A 22,419-nucleotide genomic window follows, 5' to 3' on the forward strand; every position below is an offset into this window, starting at 1 on the left:
GTACCCTAAAAATCATTTCCGTAGGATGATCCTAACCCTCTCTATAGATTCAAGGGTTATGCTGTGGCCCAACAATTGAACGGTTTGGATGATCCTATAAAGTTGGGGCCACTTTACCTTTTGAAAAATACTGGACTTCACACCCTCACTCAAACTGCTACTTTCAGAAGGGGGAAAAAAAGAAGAAAAAAGGATGCGTTATATGTCACAGCATGGTTAAGAAACCTCGACCCGGATGGGGGCTCTTATTTATACTATTGGATTGAAGTTAAAACTTCCAACAACCCCCAAATTCCAGTAGTACCAGGTGAGTTGGTAGGTCAACGAACTTAGTTAATGACTGGGTCGAGTCAACTCTGCCTAATCCCGAGTCGACCAGCCTGTTTTTGGAACTACGAATCCGGCTGTTTGGATGTAGGTAAAAAATTGGAATTTGTTCGCATGGAAACTGAACTTTCCAGTGTCTGATATACTCATTTTTAATAGACTTTTTTCTAAAATCGAAAATTTTACTCGTTTTCAATGAAAACTGCCAACCTAATAGAGCCTAGAATTTCTTGTTCCATGGAATATGTTTTTCATTGAAAATATTATTTTTCATAATTTTCTTTTCCCTAGATCCAAACAACCCCTTAATCAATCGTTAGCCGTAATACTTAGATTGATGGAAGTGATGGGACCCACACTGATGGATTCGGAGGGTCCCATCGATCGTCACAGGCACCGTAGTCTGGTGGGACAATTGGATGCAACTTGAGTTGCGTTGGGAAAAGCCAGCCCGATTTAATTTCAGGTTGGGTTAGGATTGAGGCCTTGGCAACCCGACCTCCGAACTCTAATTTTATCTCTATTATGTTTGAGTACTGCATTTTTCTGTTTGGCCCAGGTGAATTCGAACCCAACCCGACAACCCGAACCCGATTTCAGGTTGGATGGGTCGGGTCATGGCGAAGAGATTTGGAGGCGGGTTGGATTAGGGTTGACAATCCTCAACCCGGGGCTTGTGTTGGGTTGGGTTGGTTTAGGGTTGGCCTCAACCCGATACAGACCGACCCGAGTTGCACCCCTAGGGACAATGGGCCATTGTCCAAATACTGCATCAATTGAATGATTCTAACCATCCGATCAAAGGGCTTTTGCCATTTGATGCAAATTTTATAGGTTAATTTTGTTGCAGAAAAGCAGACAGCTCATGTATTGTGGGGATTCCCAAGGAGAGCAATTGAGCAAACAATGTCTTTCTTGTGCTTTATTAGGAGGAAAATGAACCTTCTCAAGCACAATGCCTTTCTTCTGCTATACTTCATAGTACCTCTTCCATGATCTCTTCATATTATGCTCCTGTGATCCTTAACAGCTCGTACAGATCTCATATTCACATTCATGACTTCAATCTTAATTGGAACAGTAGTCAAGCAGGGAGCTCCAACTTAATTTCAAAGGCAATTCCTAATACACTAATGATTTAGATTAGTTTCTAGAGTCTATACATGCATTGGTGACACAAACTTAAACCCGAAGCTAGGAAATTTATGTAAAGGATTTCTTTGCAATCCAATTTCGCATATTTGAATTACAATCCAGTAACGTAGTTACATTAAATCTCAAAGGATTCCATATACCCATATTTCCATAACATCTCAAAGGAAATACAGCAAAAATTGTGTTCAAAGGCATTCCAGGGCATGGTGAAAAGGTGGAACATTAAGCCAGAATTGAAACTTTAGTTTGAACCTGAGGCACGTAATCCATGCCGCTTGAAAAACTCCCTCAACCCATATGCACTGACATCGTAGTTGAACTGAAAAAAAGAGCGAATTTAGATGATAAAAGCCTGATAATACCAAGCAAATCTGCAAATAGCCAAATACTCTAATTCACAATGCAGCAGCAAGGTCAAGGAGCAGCGAGGGTGAAGGTAATTGCCACAAATATTGATTTCCAAATAATGTCTTGCAGAACAGATTTGCAAATCGGATTTTTTTTCACTGTTGTAGCTGATTTGGAAATCTAAGGATCTTATCCAGTTACAAATCTCAACTGCAAATGTGAGAAATCCAAATCCAAATCTTGTACGTATCCAAACGTGGCCTCACTGCCCACCCAACTTTCTTCACTTTCCTAATTTGAACTATTTTTTTTTTCATGACTAAATATTTATATCTATTTCTTCCCTTCAAATATTTTGGGAGAGTATATGCTCCAAATCCTTATCTAGTGTATACAGTATTGAGCTTTTACCCTCAACAATAAGGAAAATTTTAAGTAGTGTTTGAAAAGAAAGGGCAGTGTACTGAACTCTCTTTAGAAGCATGCAGTAAAGTCCTTTTAGAAGCACATGTGCTCCATTAGCATGCATTGAAAAGAATAACTTGGCATTTGATGTAAGCACACAAATTTCAAAATGAAAACTAACAAATATAAAAATTACCAAACAGTGAAACAGGACAGATATGAAAATTACCAAACAAGTTTCAGAACTTACAGGCAAGGCCTTGACTGTGTACTTCGTTATATTTGGATCTGCAATCCTTCCCTGGTTAGCTGCCTATACCAATAGGACAAAAAGGAATGTTTTGAAATAGGTTAACCAGTTCTTTATAAAACCTTAAAATTTTTCGATGTGGTAAATTGAGAAATCAAAAGACCATTCACGTTCAAGTCCAAGTTCTTGAACATTGAACTAATGTCTTGGAAAGAAAAAAGGATCAATTCCCATGCACCACATCCACTCTGCACCCATCAGAAATTTCTTGGAAAGATAAACATGAATAAAAAGCAAAAGTACAAACAACGAATGGCAATAACTTTTTAAGATGAGAAATTTTCAGTTACACACGCCATGCTATCTTGCAGGGCTAGAAAAAATAAACTATCAAAGGACATAGTTGTAGTCAAACATCAAACCTACTTGCTCAGGACTATGAAATATTTCAATGAAAGGATAATCTTTTCTTTCCCGCCTTATACAAAATCCTGGATATTTAGGGCATTCAACCTAGATAGCATCATAGAGAAAACCATTAGAAAGCAAATGATGCATGGTTAAGCTAATCATGGGTAGAAACTTCAACGCTAGGTTTCATCAGTAATAATAGTTCCACGGTGGGTTAAGCCAATCATGGAAATATCTTCTTTCTGTACAAATCTTTTTGAGCAATGAGATCATACCCGCATAACTTTTATATTTGGATAAAACTCAGCAGCTGCCTCCTCCAATACTTTATCAAGGTGCTTTGTGTAAGCACACCTGCAAAGAAAATTCAAATGAATAGGCCAGGATAGAGGTATATTGATGACGGATGGAAACAAAAACCACAAAATAGCAAAGTTACTTGATTGTAAATGCAACAACAATTGGGTGTCCTTCCTGCAGGAGTTGGATAAACTGACGCTCGGAGGTAAAGTGAATAACCTGGGAAGGTCCAAGATCCTTTGGATAACCAGTATAATACCTAACATTTCATAAAAGGCCCGTGAATAGCATTAAGTGAAACAAAGTAGTTCCACTATATTTAAGTCAGAAAAAACAGTCAAGTGTGTTGTATATAATAGAGGAGAACAATGTATAAGTGAAAAGAACAATCATATTTTCTATAATACACTACTACCTACTGTCAGTTCCCTCATAAATGGATGACGGAAGCAAAGATACTACTAGTTGAGGGACCTAGAAGATTGATATGATAAATGCGGAAAGACAGTGGTCAGGTATCCCTTTATCATGCTCTCCTATATATCTTCTAAAAGCTACCAGCCTATCACAACATTCTTGAGCTATTGGTCATTAGTCAATCAATATACCAACTAAGGAAAGAGTGTCGATGCATGAAGTTGAATTCGGTATATGAGCTATTACACAAAACTCACAATTTTGAAGAAACTAAGGGCACGTTTGGCTACCATGAATTTTTTTTTCCTGAAATATTAGCTTACCCAATGGTGACAGAGGCTGGGAGATGGATAGATCCTAGGAGGACTGAGTGAGGAGAGGGTAAGAAAAGCCTGAAAAAACAAGGAAACAAGAAACTCCACCCAAAATACGACCAACTTTTTCCTTGTTTTTAAGCCACTTCTCACCTTCTCATTCGTGCCCTCTCAAGTCTCACCTCCTGGGTTGAGCATCTAGCTCAGCTGGTAAAGACTTTGTTCTTTCACCGTGAGGTCAGGTGTTCGATCCTAGCTTACCCACGCCAAAAAAAAGTCTCACCTTCTCTCACCCACACTAGCTTTCTCTCACCACTTGGAGAAACTAATTTATCATGAAAAAAAATTCATAGTTGCGAGACATGGCCCAAATATCTTTCAAAAAAATGAAGTTAAATTTGGTATACAAGTCATTTCCTAGGACAGCAACTAAAATTTCACTTCATTTCATATATAAGGTTGTACCCAACGTTTTAAAACATGAACTTAGATGAGAACTCGTCCAAGGTAAAAGGGAGTCAACTCTGGCTAGTCAATGATTGACGCGGTTAATTTTTCACTAACTCGACAATTCAGAGGAGTTTTGATTGATTTGGTACAGCAAAATTTCGACTTTCATGAACTCAAACAAGGTAAAAGGGAGTCGAAATGGAATCATATCAAGAAGCAATTTGATTTTTGCCGACATATTCGCAAGTCATTACGGATGCCCCCCCACAAAAAAAAAAGATAATTAATTAAAAAATAGAGAAAAGCTGGAGATGATCCTACTAAGATCAACATGAGTTGGTCTTTATTGCTACTACTAGAACCACTACTATTACAACTAGACTGATGAGCTACTGAAAGAGCTGGAGATGTCTCAAGAATAAATATATATGTGTGTGAGAGAGAGAGAAGAGTAGGTACTTCCAGTAGATAATTTATCTACTCCCTACCTCAAAATAACAGTTGGGGCCACATTGTTTGGGTGATCCAAAGCATTCATTTGATGGGCCCTCACATAGATAGGGTGTGCCAAAAAAATCAGCTCGATAGGATCATCCTAACCCTATGAACTGTGGAGGCAAAAATGGACAGATTTGTTCAGGTTTTATACATGTCCATTTTTGCCTCCACAGTTCATAGGGTTAGGATGATCCTATCGAGCTGATTTTTTGGGCACACCCTATCTATGTGAGGGTCCATCAAATGAATGCTTTGGATCACCCAAACAATGTGGCCCCAACTGTTATTTTAAGCTAGGGAGTAGATAAGTTATCTACTCCAGGGAGTACCTACTCTTCTATATGTACGTGCGTGCGTGCGTGTGTGTGTCATTAGATTCCTAAGCACTCCCAATCATCCTCCACCAATGCAGGTCCTAAAAGACAATGATTGGGAAAATTTTATCACAGTACAATTCAAAGATATGGTAATGCAAGTAATGGACAGTAAATTAGTGGTAAGATTTGGGGGATGCATAACAGAAGAGAGGGACAAATTGGAATGAATAGAGACATCTCCATTAAGAACAATGGAAGAGGAGACATATCTACAACTTCAAATTTTTCTCTACCATAGATGGAATAGCTAGAAAAAACAGAGTACAAACTCGTCATGTGATCCGATACAACCATAATCAATAATCCATTACAGAGAAGCGGAAGGCAGCTGCACATATACCTATGTGAACTGTTGTTTCAATTCGTCCTCAGAAAGAGACCACCTTAGAAGCAATAGCTTAAGTGAATAAAGGCATGGTCTGTGAGCTAGTGGTTAGCTAGTGGATGTAGGACCCTCTGTACAAGATACAGTGTTAACCACAGGTGTACCCTTCTTACAATTATACGTCACTGGCCAACCAGCAATCTTACAACAACGTCCCCAGTCATGCTTCACCTTTCCACAATGAGTGCACTTCAATTTCTCCTTTTTCCTTATTGAATTCCATTTATCCCCCCTTTCCCCATTGAAATGTAATGTTAGAGGCGAGTGATAATTTCCCAAGCATTGGGGCATAACATTTTTGCAATGATGCCGACCAACACTCCTCACTCTGAACATGAGCATAGACTAGTTTTAGAGTGGGTAACTCCTCCCGTCTAAGTATCTGCATTGTAATCAGCTCAAACTCAGGATTAAGGCCACCAAGAAACTCAATGTTGTGGTTCCTCGCCATCTTTCTTCTGTAAGATAAAGCATTTGTAGTACACACCGGCTTATATGGATCATCATAGTGATCAAGTTCCACCCACATATGTCTAAGGAGAAGTAGCTAGCCAAGGAATTCTCCACTTGTCTAAGATGGGCAATGTCTTGTCGCAATTGATATATACGAGTGAAGTTCTTCACTGTGAATAGGTTTCGGCTGCAGAATCCCAAATATACTTGGATGCCTTCAGGAACATTAAGCCACTACTGACATCTAGCTCCACCAAATTGACAAAAAAAAAAGATAAAATAGTGAGATTCTCTACTTACCACTTGTCGTGAGTTGGATCAATAAGGGATGATGCTTTTGACTTGCCCGTCAGATATCCGTTTTGATTCTCCATCCAATAAACACCTTCATGGCATATGACCACTAAAGGCAAGGTGTGGAGCGGGGCAACCTAGACCCACAAAAACGTTAGAAGTTTGTCAAATCTTATCCAAAGTTCCAAACGTCATGAGACTACAACCAAAAGAGTCCTAACCAAAAAAAAAGGCCCAACTAGGTCTAAATCCACGTGGGAAAAAAGCCCTCCAATCATGAAAGCCACCTGGTTTTGTTTCCATCATATGGCTTCAAAAAATTCTAATAAAAAATCGCCATAAATCATCTTAAATCAAGATGATATGATTGTTATAGGCTATGACCCAACCTAGTGATCTTGACTGTAAGTTGATGTCAGCAATGCGGTCAAGTGATGTTGGCAACACCTTGCAAGTCTTCTAAAGGTCTACAATCAGCCTCAATTGATACACAATGTCAGTTATGTGCTCCAATACCAATTTAAAAACTAGTAAGATTAATCAAGTGTTTGGAAAAGAAAGAAAGATAGATGAGAGAAATGAAGGGCAAAGCGTGAATAGCGTCTCAAGCCCAACTCTTATTTTATTAATATAGTAACTTTTATATCAAGGAAAAAACTGTCCTTAACTACCTAAATTATGCCTAACACATAATTAACCATACTTATGGACAGAAATAACCTTGCATCTCAACTGTTATTGATAAAGAACAATAAAAATAAAAGCAAATAAATCCGCCTTGAATTATTAGGTGTCACTTAGGCAACCACCGAGTGCCTCAAGCATTCCAGGGGCCCTATCACCTAAATTTTACCTAGGGCCTTTTAAAACATTGATTATAATTACCTACTTTTCTTCGATAATATAAGTTTTCAATTTGTTGCTAAAAACCATTTATATACAAACTGCATACACAATTTGCTGTGGAAGGAATTTGCTAAATTAAAATATCGTCTTGCATTTGCTGTAAGATTGCTCATTCATTTCTATTTCTTCACAATTTTATATTGAATGTCGAGATGAGAATTAGTCCTTATGCTTCAAAGCTTCCACTTTATTGCTTTGGCGGTACAGGTGCCATAAACTCTTCATTTAGATTCCATCTCCCTTACATACTATTATTCAATATGCAAAGATAGAGAGACATGACTGATATAATCATAATCTATATGATGAAGCCATTATCAATTGACCAAGAAATACTCTCTCTCTCTCTCTCTCTCTCTCTCTCTCTCTCTCTCTCTCTCTCTCTCTCTCTCTCTCTCTCTCTCTCTCTCTCTTTCTCTCTCTCTCTCTCTCTCTCTCTCTCACACACACACACACACACACACACGGTCACAGGTATACTAGCATATTCGCGCGCACAATAAAGTCGAGGTCCATAAAATTTCAAGACTTTAGGATCTTACAAGTCCACCACAGACAACCAGATGAATTAGATAACAAGTGGCACTCAGACATTTAATCAGCACGCCCTTAATAGAGGATGTAACGTTACAAACTCAGCACTAATGTTAGCAATTCATTAAAATAGTTAGCCATGAATCCCAGGAAAAGAAATACCCATGTGTTTGGGCATTTCTGCCGTCAAGAGGCACATAATTTCAAGGCGACAATGTGAATGATAGGAAGATAAGCAAGAGCTTTGTGAAGCAAATATATGGCATAGTCATCTAAAAATGTATAGCTAGAATATAAGAACCCTAATGGAGAAAGGAAAAAACTTGAATCTACATGTGAATCATTTTAGATGCGCGCACCTGCTAGTTGAGCGAAGATGACGGATCATGCTGTCAAAGAACGATGCCTCTCCCATCTCTATTAAAAAATGCCAACAAAAATCCGTTTCTTATTGCCCTGCTAAGTATCACATTAATAATAAATATTACCAGCTGTGTTATCTGCATCCACTACATAATTGTCAGCTGAGAATAAGTACATGCAATAAGTGCCAAAAAATAAAAGATAACCTCAATGTCATCAAAATCTCTTTGGCAGAAGAGAAAGATAGAAAATAACATATAAGAAACTTGGCTTTGAGCTAAATTTGATGTGCAAGATAAAGGATGCAATCTGACAAGAAAAAATCAAGTCAAAATCAACCCATAAAAAAATTAAAGCATTTCACAGCTACATATAAATGTTGGTCATAAATAAACTAAATATGTTGAGGTACAAGATTATAAAATAAATGCACTGAATTGTTTTACAAAATTCATGGTTTTGCATTCAAAACCCTAATTTGTTCTTTTTCCTAATTTAGGTTAACATTGAGAAATACTCTTTTTTGAGTGAGACTTTTTAACATATTTGGATAATCCCATTTCTAAACTCACTACTAATCTCATTTGAATTAGGACTCAACTTTTTTATGAATGTCTAACTTCTTTATGAAGAGTGAAAATTTAGTCTATCAATCATAAATGCAGTACTTCAAATGATTTAACATTTGAAAGAAATTACCTAAGTTTGAAACCCTAATTCAGATCCGATGGCAAATGATCACTGAGAGAGGACCGAAGCTATATAAGAATTCATTTTCATTTCCCTCCTGATTGCATCAGTGTGATTTATTACCTTTCTGAAACCTGCAATTACCAACAAAGAAATAAAGTGATGGAATTCAAGGATGGAAGAGCAGTCCTGTTAAATTTAGGTTTAGGATTTAGGGTTTAGGGTTTGAAAAATATCAAAAGCTCACGAGTTCATGGAGAGTCAGGGCAGATAAAAGAAAGGCGGCAAGAAAGGTCCTCAGTTTTGGGAGAGGATTTTTTCGCCCCACCTGTAGGATAATGCGCGTCCTTCGTAACGTGATTTGACGTCAAAAAGCGTTAAAGACCAATATTTTTTCGCCCCACTTTACGATTACAAGGCCCCTAGATATGGCTGCAAATGAACCGAGCCGGCTCCCGAACATGTTTGGGTTCGGTTAGTTAAAAGCTTGGTTCGGGCTCGTTCGTTTACTAAACGAGTCGAACTTGAGCTTTGTATAGTTCGGCTTGGAAAAGCTCGCTAGCTTTTTAGGCTCGGTTCATAAACAAGCCGAGCCGAGCCGAGCTTTAAAGCTTGGATTATGTTTGGTTTTTATATATAAAATAAAAGAATGTGGGTTGTTTATTAGAAATGGAAGTTTGGCCGAGTGGTTAAGGCGTTGGATTTAGAGGGGTATTGGGTTCAAATCCCACAAATGTATGTTTTTAACATTCTTGAGACGAGCCGAGCTTAAGCACGGTTCGTTCCACTTAACGAGCCGATCCGAGCTCTCTCGAATATTTCACGAGCCGAGCCAAGCTTTTTCAAAAACTAAACGAGCCGAGCCGAACACGAGCCTTCATAAAAACGAAACGAGCCGAGCCCGAACACCCCAAGGCTCGGCTCGGCTCATTTACAGCCCTACCCCTAGAGCTAGGATTAGAGTCGGGTAGATTCCTCTTACTTTCTTCATGAAAATTTTCTAAAGGATTCATTTAGCCGACCCAACTAGTTTGGGAAAAAGGCTTTGTTGAGTTGAGTATTGAGAGAGGGTACTTTCGAAGATATTTGTGGGACCCGCCAGTAGAAAATCGTTGATCCCCTAGTCGAGTCAGGGAAGAAGAATGCCACCGACGTTCCCCTAGCCGACGTCCTCCCGACGTTTCTCCTCGTCGGGAGAGGCAGCGTACTGCTTCGACATGCGAGATAGAGAAGATTTCTGGAGGATCGGCTACTGGTGGGCCAACCAAGGCCAGGCGTAAAGCTTATGCGAACCGGATTAACTCCATGCACGGGTGTGGACCCCGATCCTGAGAGACAAGTGAGGAAACGAGTCCTTAACACCCTCTGGATCATCCACGTGAGTGGAGAGCTCTACCAAGGAACTCTCGGAACGGATGCCACCCTCATAGCATAGCACAAGTGGCGATATAAAAAGAAAGAGATATGTCTTTATCCGGAGCCAAGGCTCAAAACCCAGACATACCTAAAATAAATTAGAGCCGACATCCATGGATAAGCCATGGAACCCCAAAATCAAATCCTCTGTGCAATGGATAACCAAAAATATATATAGGTTCGTGCCTGATTACGAATGGAGAAGGTCTGAAGAGCACCCCCAATTCGTCCGAGTGCAAGTACTTGGTCTCTTAAGCCATTTTCATTAACTCCAAAGAATTTGGGTAAAAATCATGTGAAATGGGAACAAATATCCCCGAGTGAACGTCTACCTAATCATGCATGACTCGAGGATGAAATAATAAGCACACATAAAGTAAGATAAAAGATGTGTCACCTAATGACAACTAGGTTGTGAGTGACATACCTAACTGGTGTCTAAGTTCTAATGGACATACACATCCAAGCTACAGCTAAAGATATAGGATCAGTACAAGAAAGTAAGAAAACACATCAAAACATACAATCATAACAAATCCTAAGACGCTAAACGATTTGACCCGAGTCTTCGGATGGTCTGATGTTCATCCAAAGAAGCCTACATATCCCCGCCTCCACAAGAATCAGAGTCACATAGTTCTTCGCGCCTATTCTAAGCTATGATGCCTAAGACACCTAGACCTCTATCCTAGACTCGATCTAAAAGACCGGACCAGTTATTAAAGTTTCTTGTACGATTATTTAAATTCCAGTGAATTGTGGATTTTAGGACACCATATATGCCCTAACTAAATGCAGATTAGCCCTAAGCTAATGCAGGTGGTTCCTACAACCTATGTGTAACTAGGCTGTGTTTCCTAAGAAAAATAAAGGGTTGACTAACGCATCATATTCTAGTAATCACTCGGCGATGTGGATCGCCGACTGACCGGACGGAGACGCTCCTATAACTCTAGGACAGACCCCTAACTCTAAAACAAGCACACAACAAACAAACAATCAAACACCCTATCAAAAGAAACTCCTAACTCTAAAACTCTCTATCTAGGAGAAACTCCTAACTCTAGAGGAAGATCTTTTAAAAACAAGGTTTTAAAGGTTGCTTATTCAAAAAGATTTAAAATGATATTTACAAAAGTTTGGCTAGACTTGGGATATAAATCCCAAGCTGCACTACGTACCTCGTGGAAGAGGATCAAGCCAACGTAGTTCGAAATCGAACTCTCCTAACTACCACTAAAACTTAACACTTTAGATTTTTTTTAAGGTTTTCGAATGTTTTTTATATTTTAAATTTCTAATGTTTTTGAGTTTTAAGTATTTTAACATGTTTTTGGGATTTTTAAATGTTTTAAATGATTTTTAGATTTTAAAAGCTTTTCCAAAGCTTTTGGATTTTAAATTTCTGATTTCACCCTTTTGGTCAAAGACCTAAGGAAAAATGCAAAGCAACACCCTAGGGCCAACAGGGAAAACCCCTAAACCGAATAAGCTAGTGTCAAAGACACTGGAAACAATCTAAGGTTCTAAACAAACAAAGCTTTAGTGAAACTATGCCAGTCTCTAATAAAGAAGAGGTAACAACTCTTAAAGGAGAAACTCCTAACTAATAATGCCAAGGAGATGAACAAAAAAGTTTAAGTCTATCTAATAATACCACAAAAAGATGAATGAGTCAAAGACTCTCTAATAATACTGCTAAGCAGGACAACTGAGTCGAAGACTCCCTAATAAGGACAAATGAGTCAAAGATTCTCTAATAACCACCTAAAGACAACTGAGTCAAAGACTCTCTAATAACACTACCTGAAGGACGAGTGAGTCGACGACTCTCTAACAATGCCATCCAAAGGACGAGTGAGTCAACGACTCTCCAATAAAAATCACTAAAGAAGACAAATGAGCCAAATGTTCTCTAATACTACAACTTAAAGGAAGAATGAGTCAAAGACTCTCTAAAATGAGCTGCTCTAATATAAGGGTGGGTAAGCCTTCTAAAAATGGAAACCCTCTAAATGAGACAAGGCTTGTCTCCAAATAGGGGCTCTATAAATGAGGCAAGGCATGCCTCCTATGGGTACACTATCTGTCAAAATCAAGGCAACCTCCCTGAGGGTAGGCTCTAAATGAGGCTTGTCTCCAAAGGAGCATGGCCTAATGAGACATAGCATGTCTCCTAGTAGGGGTCTAATTTCTATCGGTGTCTAAAAGACTAGTAAAGTCTATTATACAAAGGAGGGGCGCTCTACTTGGACTGAGCAAGTCCCCTAAGGATGGGCTTGGGTTAACACCTTCATTGCCCTTATGATAGAGAAGATGTCTAAGCTACTGGACAAGATAACCTCTTAAAATGAAGGACAAGGCCCTAGAAAAGAATCCTATGGATATGAAGAATATGACCTTAAGGAGGGGATCCCTAGGCCTGTAAAACCCTAAGATATGAAGGGACAAGGCTGGCTCAGGACACATATTGTCATCCTCAAACCTGAGAGGAAATTCTTGTAAATCGATAAAAAGATCAGATGCCGGAGAAACCCTGACTCTAATAAAAATCTCGGTGACAAGAAAGATGCTCGAAGAATTCCAAATGAAACCCGAATCTCTATACAAAGCCCGGAAGAGAAGCAGAGAAAAAGAGAAGGGGGCTCCGAATAGCCTCTTCAACTACAAGCCTTTAGATGTCATAGCAATAATCAAGGGCTAGGATTAAATGTGAAAAGATAAAGCCAAAACCTAACTGTTTTGAGAAAACAAATTTCGTGGGTTTTTGAAAACTGAAAAAAACATAAACGAGAGTTGAGGGGGAGAATGTTTGTGGTAGTTTGCGCGATGTGGAGCCTCCCCACACTCTCCCAATCATTTATAAGAGAGGTCCTCAAGGTCCCCCTACTTGCACACGATAAGTTGCGTTAATCTCTCTTTTCCAATCCACGAGAAAGAGAGATTAAAGCCGGTTCCATTACTGAAATTCATGGAGCAAATAGAGAAGGTTGAGGAAGAGAGGTTTCTAGCAAGATTCAAGCTTCAAGACCACCTTCAATGGCTACCGGTGAGTCTTTTTCCGTTTACATTTGAGAACCATTAAAATTCGTAATTTCTTCGACGTTAATCGCCAAAGATCCATGTCAATATTCTCTAAGGCGTGTTAGAGGACCAATATATCATGGTCGTCAAACATTCCTAGATATGTAGAGGTTGACAATTTTTAAAGAAGTAAAGGATAAAATTACGACTAGCCACAAAAAAAAAGGTGACACTAGAGTAGGACAGTTCAGTTTGCCAACCCAACAGACTCGGATCTGTTTTGGAAGGTGCTTCATGTTGCAACCACAGATTGTGGGTTTAATAGCTCTTGTCAGTGACAAGAAAAGATTTCACTAAGCATCATCAATTGGACAATTGGTAGGAATAAAGGGGCCCACTCGTATAAAGACGGGGCTTGATTTTGATTCATTGATATGAGTACGATCCCGTAAGGCATGAGAGCACTAAGTGTTCAGAGGGCTAGACGGCTAGGTACAAAATTTTGACCATAAAAGGTTTGGAAAATCGTTTTCAAAAGAAATAAATTTTAACGAAAAAAAAACTTCTGGTTGTGAATGGTGACTTGGTTAGGAAATTGGGTTTAATGTCCATCTTCACCTCACGCTTATCTCTGCTATTTTTATTAGTTTTTTTCCCTGGGAAACATTTTTTAAAAATAGTGGAGCCAACATTATTCAACGATTCAAACCCTTCATTTGTTGGGCACCAACTTAAACAGGTTGTGCCCCAACGATCATCAAAGATCATCTCCATAGGATGGTGAACTTAACCATCTGATTTGTTAAGGTTTCTATAGTGTACTGTTCCTCTATAGATTGGAGGGTTAGGATCATCTTATGTAGATGCTATTCTGGCCAGGAAATTTATGTTGAATGGTTTGGAACTTCGAACAAGATAGGCCCTATTATATTCTGCTGCTTTATATGGTTTTAATTAATCCTTCAAATTGAGGCAGCCAGGCAGGTAAGGTGGATGGCTCAAAAATGTAAAAAACTAACAATGTGGAAAATAAAATTTTTTTTTGATTGGTTCAATGTGGAAAATATTGATAATTTAGTGGGTTAGGTATGTCAGACTTGGCAGATTTTCATTATATGACCCACCGATTACAAGCATAACATTGGGTCGCCAAATTGGGTGGCTATATGCACTTCCACTGTAAAATTTTCCTTGAAAATGTAAGCCAAAAATAATATAATTCCTCAAATGCTACCAATTATGGACAAACCATACCCAGTCGACTCCCTTTTACCTTGGCTGCATTCTTGTCTGAGTCTGCATTTTGCCCTACAAAATAAATCAAAACACCTTTGACTCTCGAGTTATGACCGTGTCAACTGAGTACCCTGCCACACTGTGCCGAGTTGACGAGGATTTACATTGTACGTATTTTAAAACACTGGGTCAGGCAGTGGTGGTGGGCAACAATCAACATTTGAGATGGGCAACAAGAGAGAAAACTAGTGAGTGGTGGTGGTGGTGCACGGGCAGAGAAAAAATTAGTAGATGGTGAGAGAGAAAACCAATGGGCAGGCGGCGAGCGAGAGAGAAGAGGGTAATTTCCTTGTGTGAGACGGAAATCAAAACAAAGAAAGAAAGACCAACACTGAATCCACATCGTCGATAGGAATTCCATGTCAATTTTCCTTAAAACAAGTGTAAAACAACCAATTACTCCAAAAGCTTAAGTCCTTTAACACTCCCCCCTCACGTGTGGCCCCTCTTTTGACGGTTGGCCTACACGTGGCAGATGTGGCCCTTCTTTTGGGTCGGCCATTAAATGTGATTTTTTTAATATCGATAAGTTTTGAACCAAGGACATTTGCACTGATAGCATGTGAAACAACCAATTACTCCAAAAGCTTAAGCGGTTAGAGTTGGAATTATCTAATCGTACAAGTAGATTTTTAATGTTAGGAGTTGTTGGGTTTTGAAACTAGGACCTGCCTTGAGAAAGTTTTTCTGATACCATGTGAAACAACCAGTTACTCTAAAAGCTTAAGCACTTGGAGTTGTCGCTTTTTAAAAAAACTTATAGCTAATTTATTAAAGAAAGAAGAGACCAAAATGGTCATACAGAAAGAGAAACAACAGAAAAGATAAGTCAAGGTGGGAGAGAGTCAAAAAGAGCCAGAGCTTCCCTAGAGACTCCATCTCTATCGAGACTATCTGCCCCATATTGGCTGAGCGACGCCCATGAATAAATACGGTTAGGAAGAATCTCATCTAATCAAACATCTCATCAAACAACATATAGAATCTCTAGGGCAATTTTTTAGCACCTTTAAGCTAAAGGATTACATTCAAAGAGTCGCCTTCTACCACCACATTCATAAACCAATCTATACTTCAACTAGAAGAACCCAACTAGACCGAGAGAAAAATGACATGGCAAATTGATCAACTGAACGACTCCCTGGGAGGGGCTATACCAAACCAACAATCGAAGGATAATACAAATTCAGGCTTATCTAGAACAGCCTCGTTTTGTTTACAGAGCCAAGCGTATCTCATTCAACCTTCTTACTATTAATCATGATCTAATGCGGTAATGATGAGTTAGTGGAGTGGGCCCATAGCTCCCTAATCTACGCTAAGTAATAGTGAAATAACTCGTGAAATAACTAATAAGTAATAGTAACGTGCCGTTCCACCATAGAAGGAGAAGGAACACGCTGTCTTTATACGTATTCGGGAACAAACTTGGAAAAATCCAAATAGGAGAGACCAGCTGGCATCGTCGGCACTCGGCACTTAACGAAGCATGGCATGAGCTAACTCCATTAAAGCTCTCTCTCCCTCTTTGCCTTTTAACTGAACCATGGTTAGTAACAAACCCTTCTCTGGTTATATATGCTCCACAAATATGTTTTGCTGAAACAGGAAATCGAAAAGGAGAGGGAACCACAAAAACTGAAAATGCTAGTAAAATCACTCTCTTGTTTCCCATTTTCTTTCTCTTTTTCTTCTTTAATTTCTCAAACCCTAGTATGAGATATGGCATGGAGTGGCTGAATAGGATCAAACGATTCCACAGCATTTGATGTGGAAATTAAAGAAATCAGGTTAAGAAGATACGAGGATTCTTTGAGCGAGTAAAAAACAGTGACGAGATCGAGAACTTTAATGAGAAATTAGGGCAAATCAGATTTTTTTTGGTAGAGTAAGAGATCTCAGGCCTTGAGAGAGGAATGCTGCAAGGATTTGAGCATTTGCATTGGGAATTGAAGGGAATTTGAGCTAGAACGGGGAATTTGAGAGAAGATATGGAATCACATTCCTCTGGACTGAGAAATGGTGTGAAGTAGTTGGAAAAAATCGACGGATTCGAGCATTTTCCTGTGAAAATCGATTCGAATCCGTTCACCATTTCTTTTTCTTTTCTTTAAACATTTATCTTCCTTGGATCTCGAGAATCATGGAGTCTCGAATGGATCAGTACGAAATAATGCACTTCAGAGGCATTTTAGTCATTTCCAATATGTCATATTTGGTCCCTAAGTTATGTCTAAGAAATCTTGAGTCATTTCATGAATTTTCGGAAACCTGCTATTTTTGAAATTTCTCAGGGTTTTCCCTAGTTTCACCAAATTTTTGCACCTTGGGGTAATTTGGTCTTTTCTTGTGTGATACTTTGATCCCTGAAATGTGTCTGAGAGATTATGAATAGTTTCCTGAATTTTGGAAAACCTGCTAAATTTAGAGTTTCTCAGGGGTTTCACTTAATTTGGAAGTTCTGAGTGTTGAGCAAGACTAAGAGAAACCTTGAGAGATCTAAATTTAGCAAGTTTTCCAAACATATGAAATTACTCTTGATTCGTCAGTCATAATACCCTCAAGATGATTTTTGATATATGGGAAATGATCGAAATATCCATAAGATGATAAAAATGTGGAAGCCCCATGAGTTTTTAAAAATAGCAGGTTTCTTAAAACACTTGAAATTTTCGAGGATTCTTTAGTCATACCTTAAAGATAATCTCAGGCGCACTAGAAATGATCAACACAACCCCAAGTTACACAAAATGGGAAAAACCTTGAGATTCTAAAAACAGCAGCTTTTTCAAAATTAATGGAATCGCTCAAGATTTCTCAGACACAACTCGGGGGGTCAAACGGGACATATCGGGAATGACTAAAATACCCCTGTAGTGCAAAAATGGGAAAAAATGAGGGAAACCCTGGAAATTCTAAAAATAGCAGGTTTTTTCACTTGTTTGAAAACTTGAACTTTCATCTTCCAGATACTGTTGAACACCCTAGAAACCTTTAGGATTGCGAAAACACCTAAAATGAGAGAAAATCTACCCTAGAATGCATAAGTGCCTAATCTATTGCGGAATATCGACTCAAGACTTAATGAAACTCTTGAATCTTTTGCTTTTTAAAGCGTAACAAAATGGGGGTGTCTACAAATGCCCCTCTTTGGTAAAGATGACGTAGTCATCGAATACCAAAGCAAAAGTGACAGAACCATTTTGCGTAGTGTTAATCAACAAAGGATTCACCTGACAATGCAACCTAACCTAATGCAAGACCCTAAATGAAGTCCTAGAATTAGAATGTTATCAAAAATTATTTACTCTAAACACTATGACTTGATGGTTCAGAATAATGGAGAAATGGATCCAATCTGATTGCAAAAATTACGCATCTCAGAATGAAAGATAATTATGAGGTAGCGCTGTTTTCAAACGGACAATGAGGAAATGAGAGATCATTTTCGAATGGATACCGCTTTTAAACAGGCTCAAAAAAAATGAGGCACTGTAATTGTACAGGCCAAAGGGGAATAAGAGATAGATCATTTTCGAATGGACTTACAGATAATGAAATGCCATATTTATACAGATTCCATGGAAATGAGACATCATATAGATCCCAAAGAGGAATAAGAGACCATTTTTAAATGGACTCAGAAAGGATGAGATACTGTATTTGTACAGTTCCCAAAGGAAATAAGTCATCATATTTATATGGATCCCAAAGAGGGACAAGAGATCATTTTTAAATGGACTCAGAAAATATGAGATACTGTATTTGTACAGTGCAGTTGGCCGAGGGGCTTTCGGAGCCGCGATCTCGTGAATCACAAGTTGGAGAAGAAGTAGGGCTTTTTCCCTTTTTTTCATTATGCTTTCTTTGGAATTTTGATTTTTTCCGCCTCATTTTTGGTTGTTTTGGAACTTTTCCAATGCCAGGTATGTTTTGAAGAAGATTCGGCTCACACGGCAAACAGATTGTTGCAGGAGGTCTGCTCATCAAGATGTAGGTTTGATTGATATAAACCTTTTTTTTTTTTTTTTGTAATTTTGCTCTTTTTATTATTTTTGGATATTAGATATTTTCATACTTTCTGTAAATTTGTACTGTAGATGGTTCTCATTGTGAGTATATCGACCTTTAGCTGTTTTTATTTTTATTTTTGAAGATTAGATCTTTTCATACTTTCCCGTAAATTTGGACTGTAGATGGCTCTCATTGCGAGTATATCGACCTTTTTGTAATTTGGAGATTATCCTTTCTTACTTTCTATAAATTTGTACTGTAGATGGCTCTCATTGCCAGTTTATCGACCTTATTTGTAATCTAGATGTTTTTTTATTCTATTCATACTTTTTGTAAATGTGGACTGTAGATGGCTCTCATTGCGCGAATCCAACACCCTTTCATTGTCGAGTTCAAGGAAGCATGGGTGGAGAAGGTGAGAAAATCACCTAATTATCAAAATAGTGCTTTCTGCCTTCACTCCTATTTGTTTAGTTCATGAAATAGAGATTGTCCTTGTAGGGATGCTATGTTTGCATTGTCACGGGATACTGCGAAGGTGGAGACATGTGAGTGAAATTGGGCGATCTGAAGGTCAATATCAGAGTTTTAAAAAGTCATATATTGTGTTTTGACATCTATACCTTCTTACCTCTTACAGGGCTGAGTTGATGAAGAGAGTGAATGGCACACTATTTCCAGAGGAGGTTTGGGCATCAACTTGTTAGTATTTAGAAGTGGGTTTAAAATAATTGTTGGCATTGATCAGAAACTGTGCAAGTGGTTCACACAACTATTATTGGCCGTTGAATATTTGCATTCGAACTTTGTTCTGCATCGAGACCTCAAGGTTCGTGAAGAGAAAAATGATGCAGAAATGGCACATTTTAACTTTCTTTCTCTGTTAAGAACGTAGACTGATTTCCTTTAATATCCGCTTCGCAGTGTTCCAATATATTTCTCACTAAGGATCAGGATATTCGCCTTGGTGAGTACTTTTTCATGTTTTGGTGGTAGTCAAATGGGCTTGAATTCTTTCTTTCCCAAGACATGATTGGCATTATTCTATTGACCTAGTTTTGCTCATACGATTCTTGCATGTGTACAGGAGACTTTGGGCTTGCAAAAACTCTAAAGGCGGATGATTTGGCTTCTTCTGTATGTTCATTCCTATGCTTATAATTTTTTCTCTCTAGTTTAGTCTTAATTTATGGTTTCACTTTATATATTCATTGTGGTTAGTACAATGTAAGGGATTAAGAGCTCAGTCAATGATTTCAATTTGATATGCAAGAATAATGGACTTGCTCAGAGATAGGATCGGTTTCTCAACAATTTAAAACTTTATAAAAGTTTCATGTTTAAGTATAACATAAAATCTGTAGAATTGCTGAATTCCTTGGTCGTAGGTACAAAGATTTGTTTCCATAGGAATCCGAATCTGCTTAATCACTCGTTTTATGATCTTATACATCTTAGGTCTCCCCATCCCGTTATCTGTCTATGTTCTTCATGTAGCATTCAGACCAAATAAACATAAAATTACTTCGACACTTCCACACATTGCAGGTAACAGGAGACATCTCTATTTGTTCCCTAGGGATCTTCAGAATTACCACTACTTAGCTTTCAATTCACTTCTGTCCATCAAATGAATGTGAATAACCCATCCTCTCTTTGAAACAAGGGGCAGTTCTGCTTCTATCCATGCTTCAAACAATTTTGTGTTCTCCATATTACATTATATCCCATGTAGGAACGAATATGGTGCTGTGAAAGATGAACTGAAACTAGCATGTTTGTCAACATACATGACTTTCAAACTATGCTGCTGTTGTGTTGATAGCTGTTTGAATTATTTTACTTTGGGGTTTAAATTATTAGCCTGCATATACATGGCTGTTTTAACTTTTTTGCATGGAAATGTAAATCTGTCTTCTTATGGTGATAAGTATCCATTGTTTGTTTGTCACCAGGGCTATTTGTTTGCACTGAAGTCGTTATTTTGTATCTCATTCCTTGTGCCACTAGAACAAACTAAAAATAACAGATTTTCAGTTATTTTCATAGGTTTCAACATCCACTTCCCTAGGGTTTGACAATTGCTTGATTCTCTACTTTGAAGTATCAGCTGCCATCTGTATGTTTATTTTGATGCCTTGTTGCACAGAACTGAGAATTGGAACCTGTGTCTCTAGAGCTCTGGCTTTGTGCTGGGGTAATCGTTCCTGTACAAGGATTCAGTAGTATTCATGGCTGTTCTGTAGTATTCATGGTAGTTCTGTTCTTGTATGGTGATTTCGAGTCTGGTCATGTGAACATCAGATATTTGATTGGTGGGCAGCCTGCTCACTAGAGCAAATTATAAAACCTTAGTTTCCGCCACTACCTGCTGGTGCTTCATGGCTTCATGGTCGGCATTTTTTTCCGTAGTCATTGTGACAGCCTGTGACCGTTTGCTCTCAAGCTCTCCTTTCTCCTCCCCTTTTCTGTCAGTCTGTCCACTCAATCTAGCCCTAGGCCGTCAGCTGTAGCTTTTTATGGGGTGCAAATTGTATTATTTTCATAATTCACGTTACAGTGGGGCCAATAATCCTACAGTGGGGCGAAAAAATCCTCTACCACGTTAAAAGGGGGCGTATTATCCTTTGGGGGTCGAGAAAATCATCTTTTAAAAGGGTGAAATGATATATTCGACCCTTTTTTGCTTGGGATAGCCCCTCTAGTGTGTTTATGAGCTGTTCCGTAAAATATAGAAGAAGATGATCCGCTATTTCTTCCGCCTCATTGCATAGGGCCCAATGGTCTATGATGAGCATCTTTCTGGAAGGAAGTCAACCATTTATTATTTTTATAAAGGGATTTGCTAGGGTTAATCGCAGAAGGCATTTCGCGGCTTGTCTATGACCTGCGAAAGACCTTCTGCAATGGGCGCTAGCAATTCCCTTTTATAAATATTTAGATCATTTACTGTTTTTATAAATATTTAATTTTTTAATAAATATTTATTTTACTTATAATAATAATTTAAGGGAAATGATAAATGCGCCCATTTTCACCACTTGGGACACCAGCTACATTGTACGTGGCAATCAGGTCACTTCATTCCTTCAAATGTAAAGTACATCAGCCCTTTTCATAGATACACTGTAGCTGGGTGTCCCAAGTGATGAGAAGGGGTGCATTTATCATTTCCCTAATTTAATCAACATAAGCTTCGAAATTAGCATAAGCCTATAACATAAGTTTTAGTAGACCTGGCAAACGAGTGGGCAGGGCCGGGTTTCACCCAACTCGTATAAAAAATGACCTGAAATTTTACGGGTCACAATTTCGTGAAGGTGGAACCGCGGGTCACCTGATTTTTATTTTTTTTGCTATTTTTATTCACACGATAATATGATGATCCAAACTGTCCATGTGATGGGCCATAATGTATATAGGTTGTGCCCAAAAAATCACTTCCATATGATGATCTTAGCCCTATGATCTAAGGAGGAATTGTATATTATTATTTATGGAAACCTCTATAGATCGGAGGGCTAGGATCATCCTATGGAAATGATTTTTGATGGGTGACCTATTTAAATATGGAATGGATCACCACATGGACGGTTTAGATCATCCTATGATATAGTCAGTAAAATACGTTCTGAAAAATACGGGACTATAAGGGCTGACACCATATAAAATCTTTTTCATTTGGGCTTTTATTGGCACCCACAGGTCCACCAGGCCCGGTCCAGTTTTGACGTGACCCGTACGGACCGGGTCAAATTTCTACGGGTCACTACTTTAGTGACCCGGACCCAG

At 38.5% G+C, this 22,419-nt stretch overlaps 2 protein-coding genes across 9 annotated transcripts; one reads left to right on the plus strand and one right to left on the minus strand.

The window, feature by feature from the left end:
• Nucleotides 1–1,509: 1,509 nt before the first annotated feature.
• LOC143854658 (Thioredoxin superfamily protein) lies at nucleotides 1,510–9,260 on the minus strand. 7 transcript variants are annotated; one of them, XM_077364724.1, is made up of 9 exons: nucleotides 9,125–9,260; nucleotides 8,887–9,011; nucleotides 8,394–8,496; nucleotides 8,184–8,280; nucleotides 3,336–3,455; nucleotides 3,172–3,250; nucleotides 2,912–2,998; nucleotides 2,486–2,548; nucleotides 1,510–1,801 (listed from the first exon to the last, which is right to left on the minus strand). In XM_077364724.1, the coding sequence occupies exons 4-9, from the start codon at nucleotides 8,237–8,239 to the stop codon at nucleotides 1,724–1,726; spliced, it is 483 nt and encodes a 160-aa protein (XP_077220839.1). In that variant the 5' UTR covers nucleotides 8,240–8,280; nucleotides 8,394–8,496; nucleotides 8,887–9,011; nucleotides 9,125–9,260; the 3' UTR covers nucleotides 1,510–1,723. The 7 variants fall into 7 exon arrangements, with proteins under 7 accessions (XP_077220839.1, XP_077220840.1, XP_077220834.1 ...); XM_077364725.1 differs by lacking the exon at nucleotides 8,394–8,496 and having other exon boundaries at nucleotides 8,184–8,241; XM_077364719.1 differs by lacking the exon at nucleotides 8,394–8,496.
• A 6,695-nt stretch (nucleotides 9,261–15,955) lies between these two features.
• LOC143854360 (serine/threonine-protein kinase Nek5-like) lies at nucleotides 15,956–20,991 on the plus strand. Of its 2 annotated transcripts, none has more exons than XM_077364258.1 (10): nucleotides 15,956–18,445; nucleotides 18,540–18,606; nucleotides 18,810–18,841; nucleotides 18,977–19,042; nucleotides 19,129–19,175; nucleotides 19,268–19,313; nucleotides 19,376–19,456; nucleotides 19,552–19,594; nucleotides 19,715–19,764; nucleotides 20,677–20,991. In XM_077364258.1, exons 1-10 carry the CDS (start codon nucleotides 18,350–18,352, stop codon nucleotides 20,851–20,853), a joined length of 705 nt encoding a protein of 234 aa, XP_077220373.1. In that variant the 5' UTR covers nucleotides 15,956–18,349; the 3' UTR covers nucleotides 20,854–20,991. The 2 variants fall into 2 exon arrangements, with proteins under 2 accessions (XP_077220373.1, XP_077220374.1); XM_077364259.1 differs by lacking the exon at nucleotides 18,810–18,841 and having other exon boundaries at nucleotides 15,956–16,162; nucleotides 18,387–18,445.
• Nucleotides 20,992–22,419: the final 1,428 nt, after the last annotated feature.

Source organism: Tasmannia lanceolata, unplaced genomic scaffold (genome assembly GCF_043159265.1).
Source record: "Tasmannia lanceolata isolate RefF3 unplaced genomic scaffold, GAP_Taslan_0.1 ptg000020l, whole genome shotgun sequence".
NCBI classification, from domain to species: domain Eukaryota; kingdom Viridiplantae; phylum Streptophyta; class Magnoliopsida; order Canellales; family Winteraceae; genus Tasmannia; species Tasmannia lanceolata.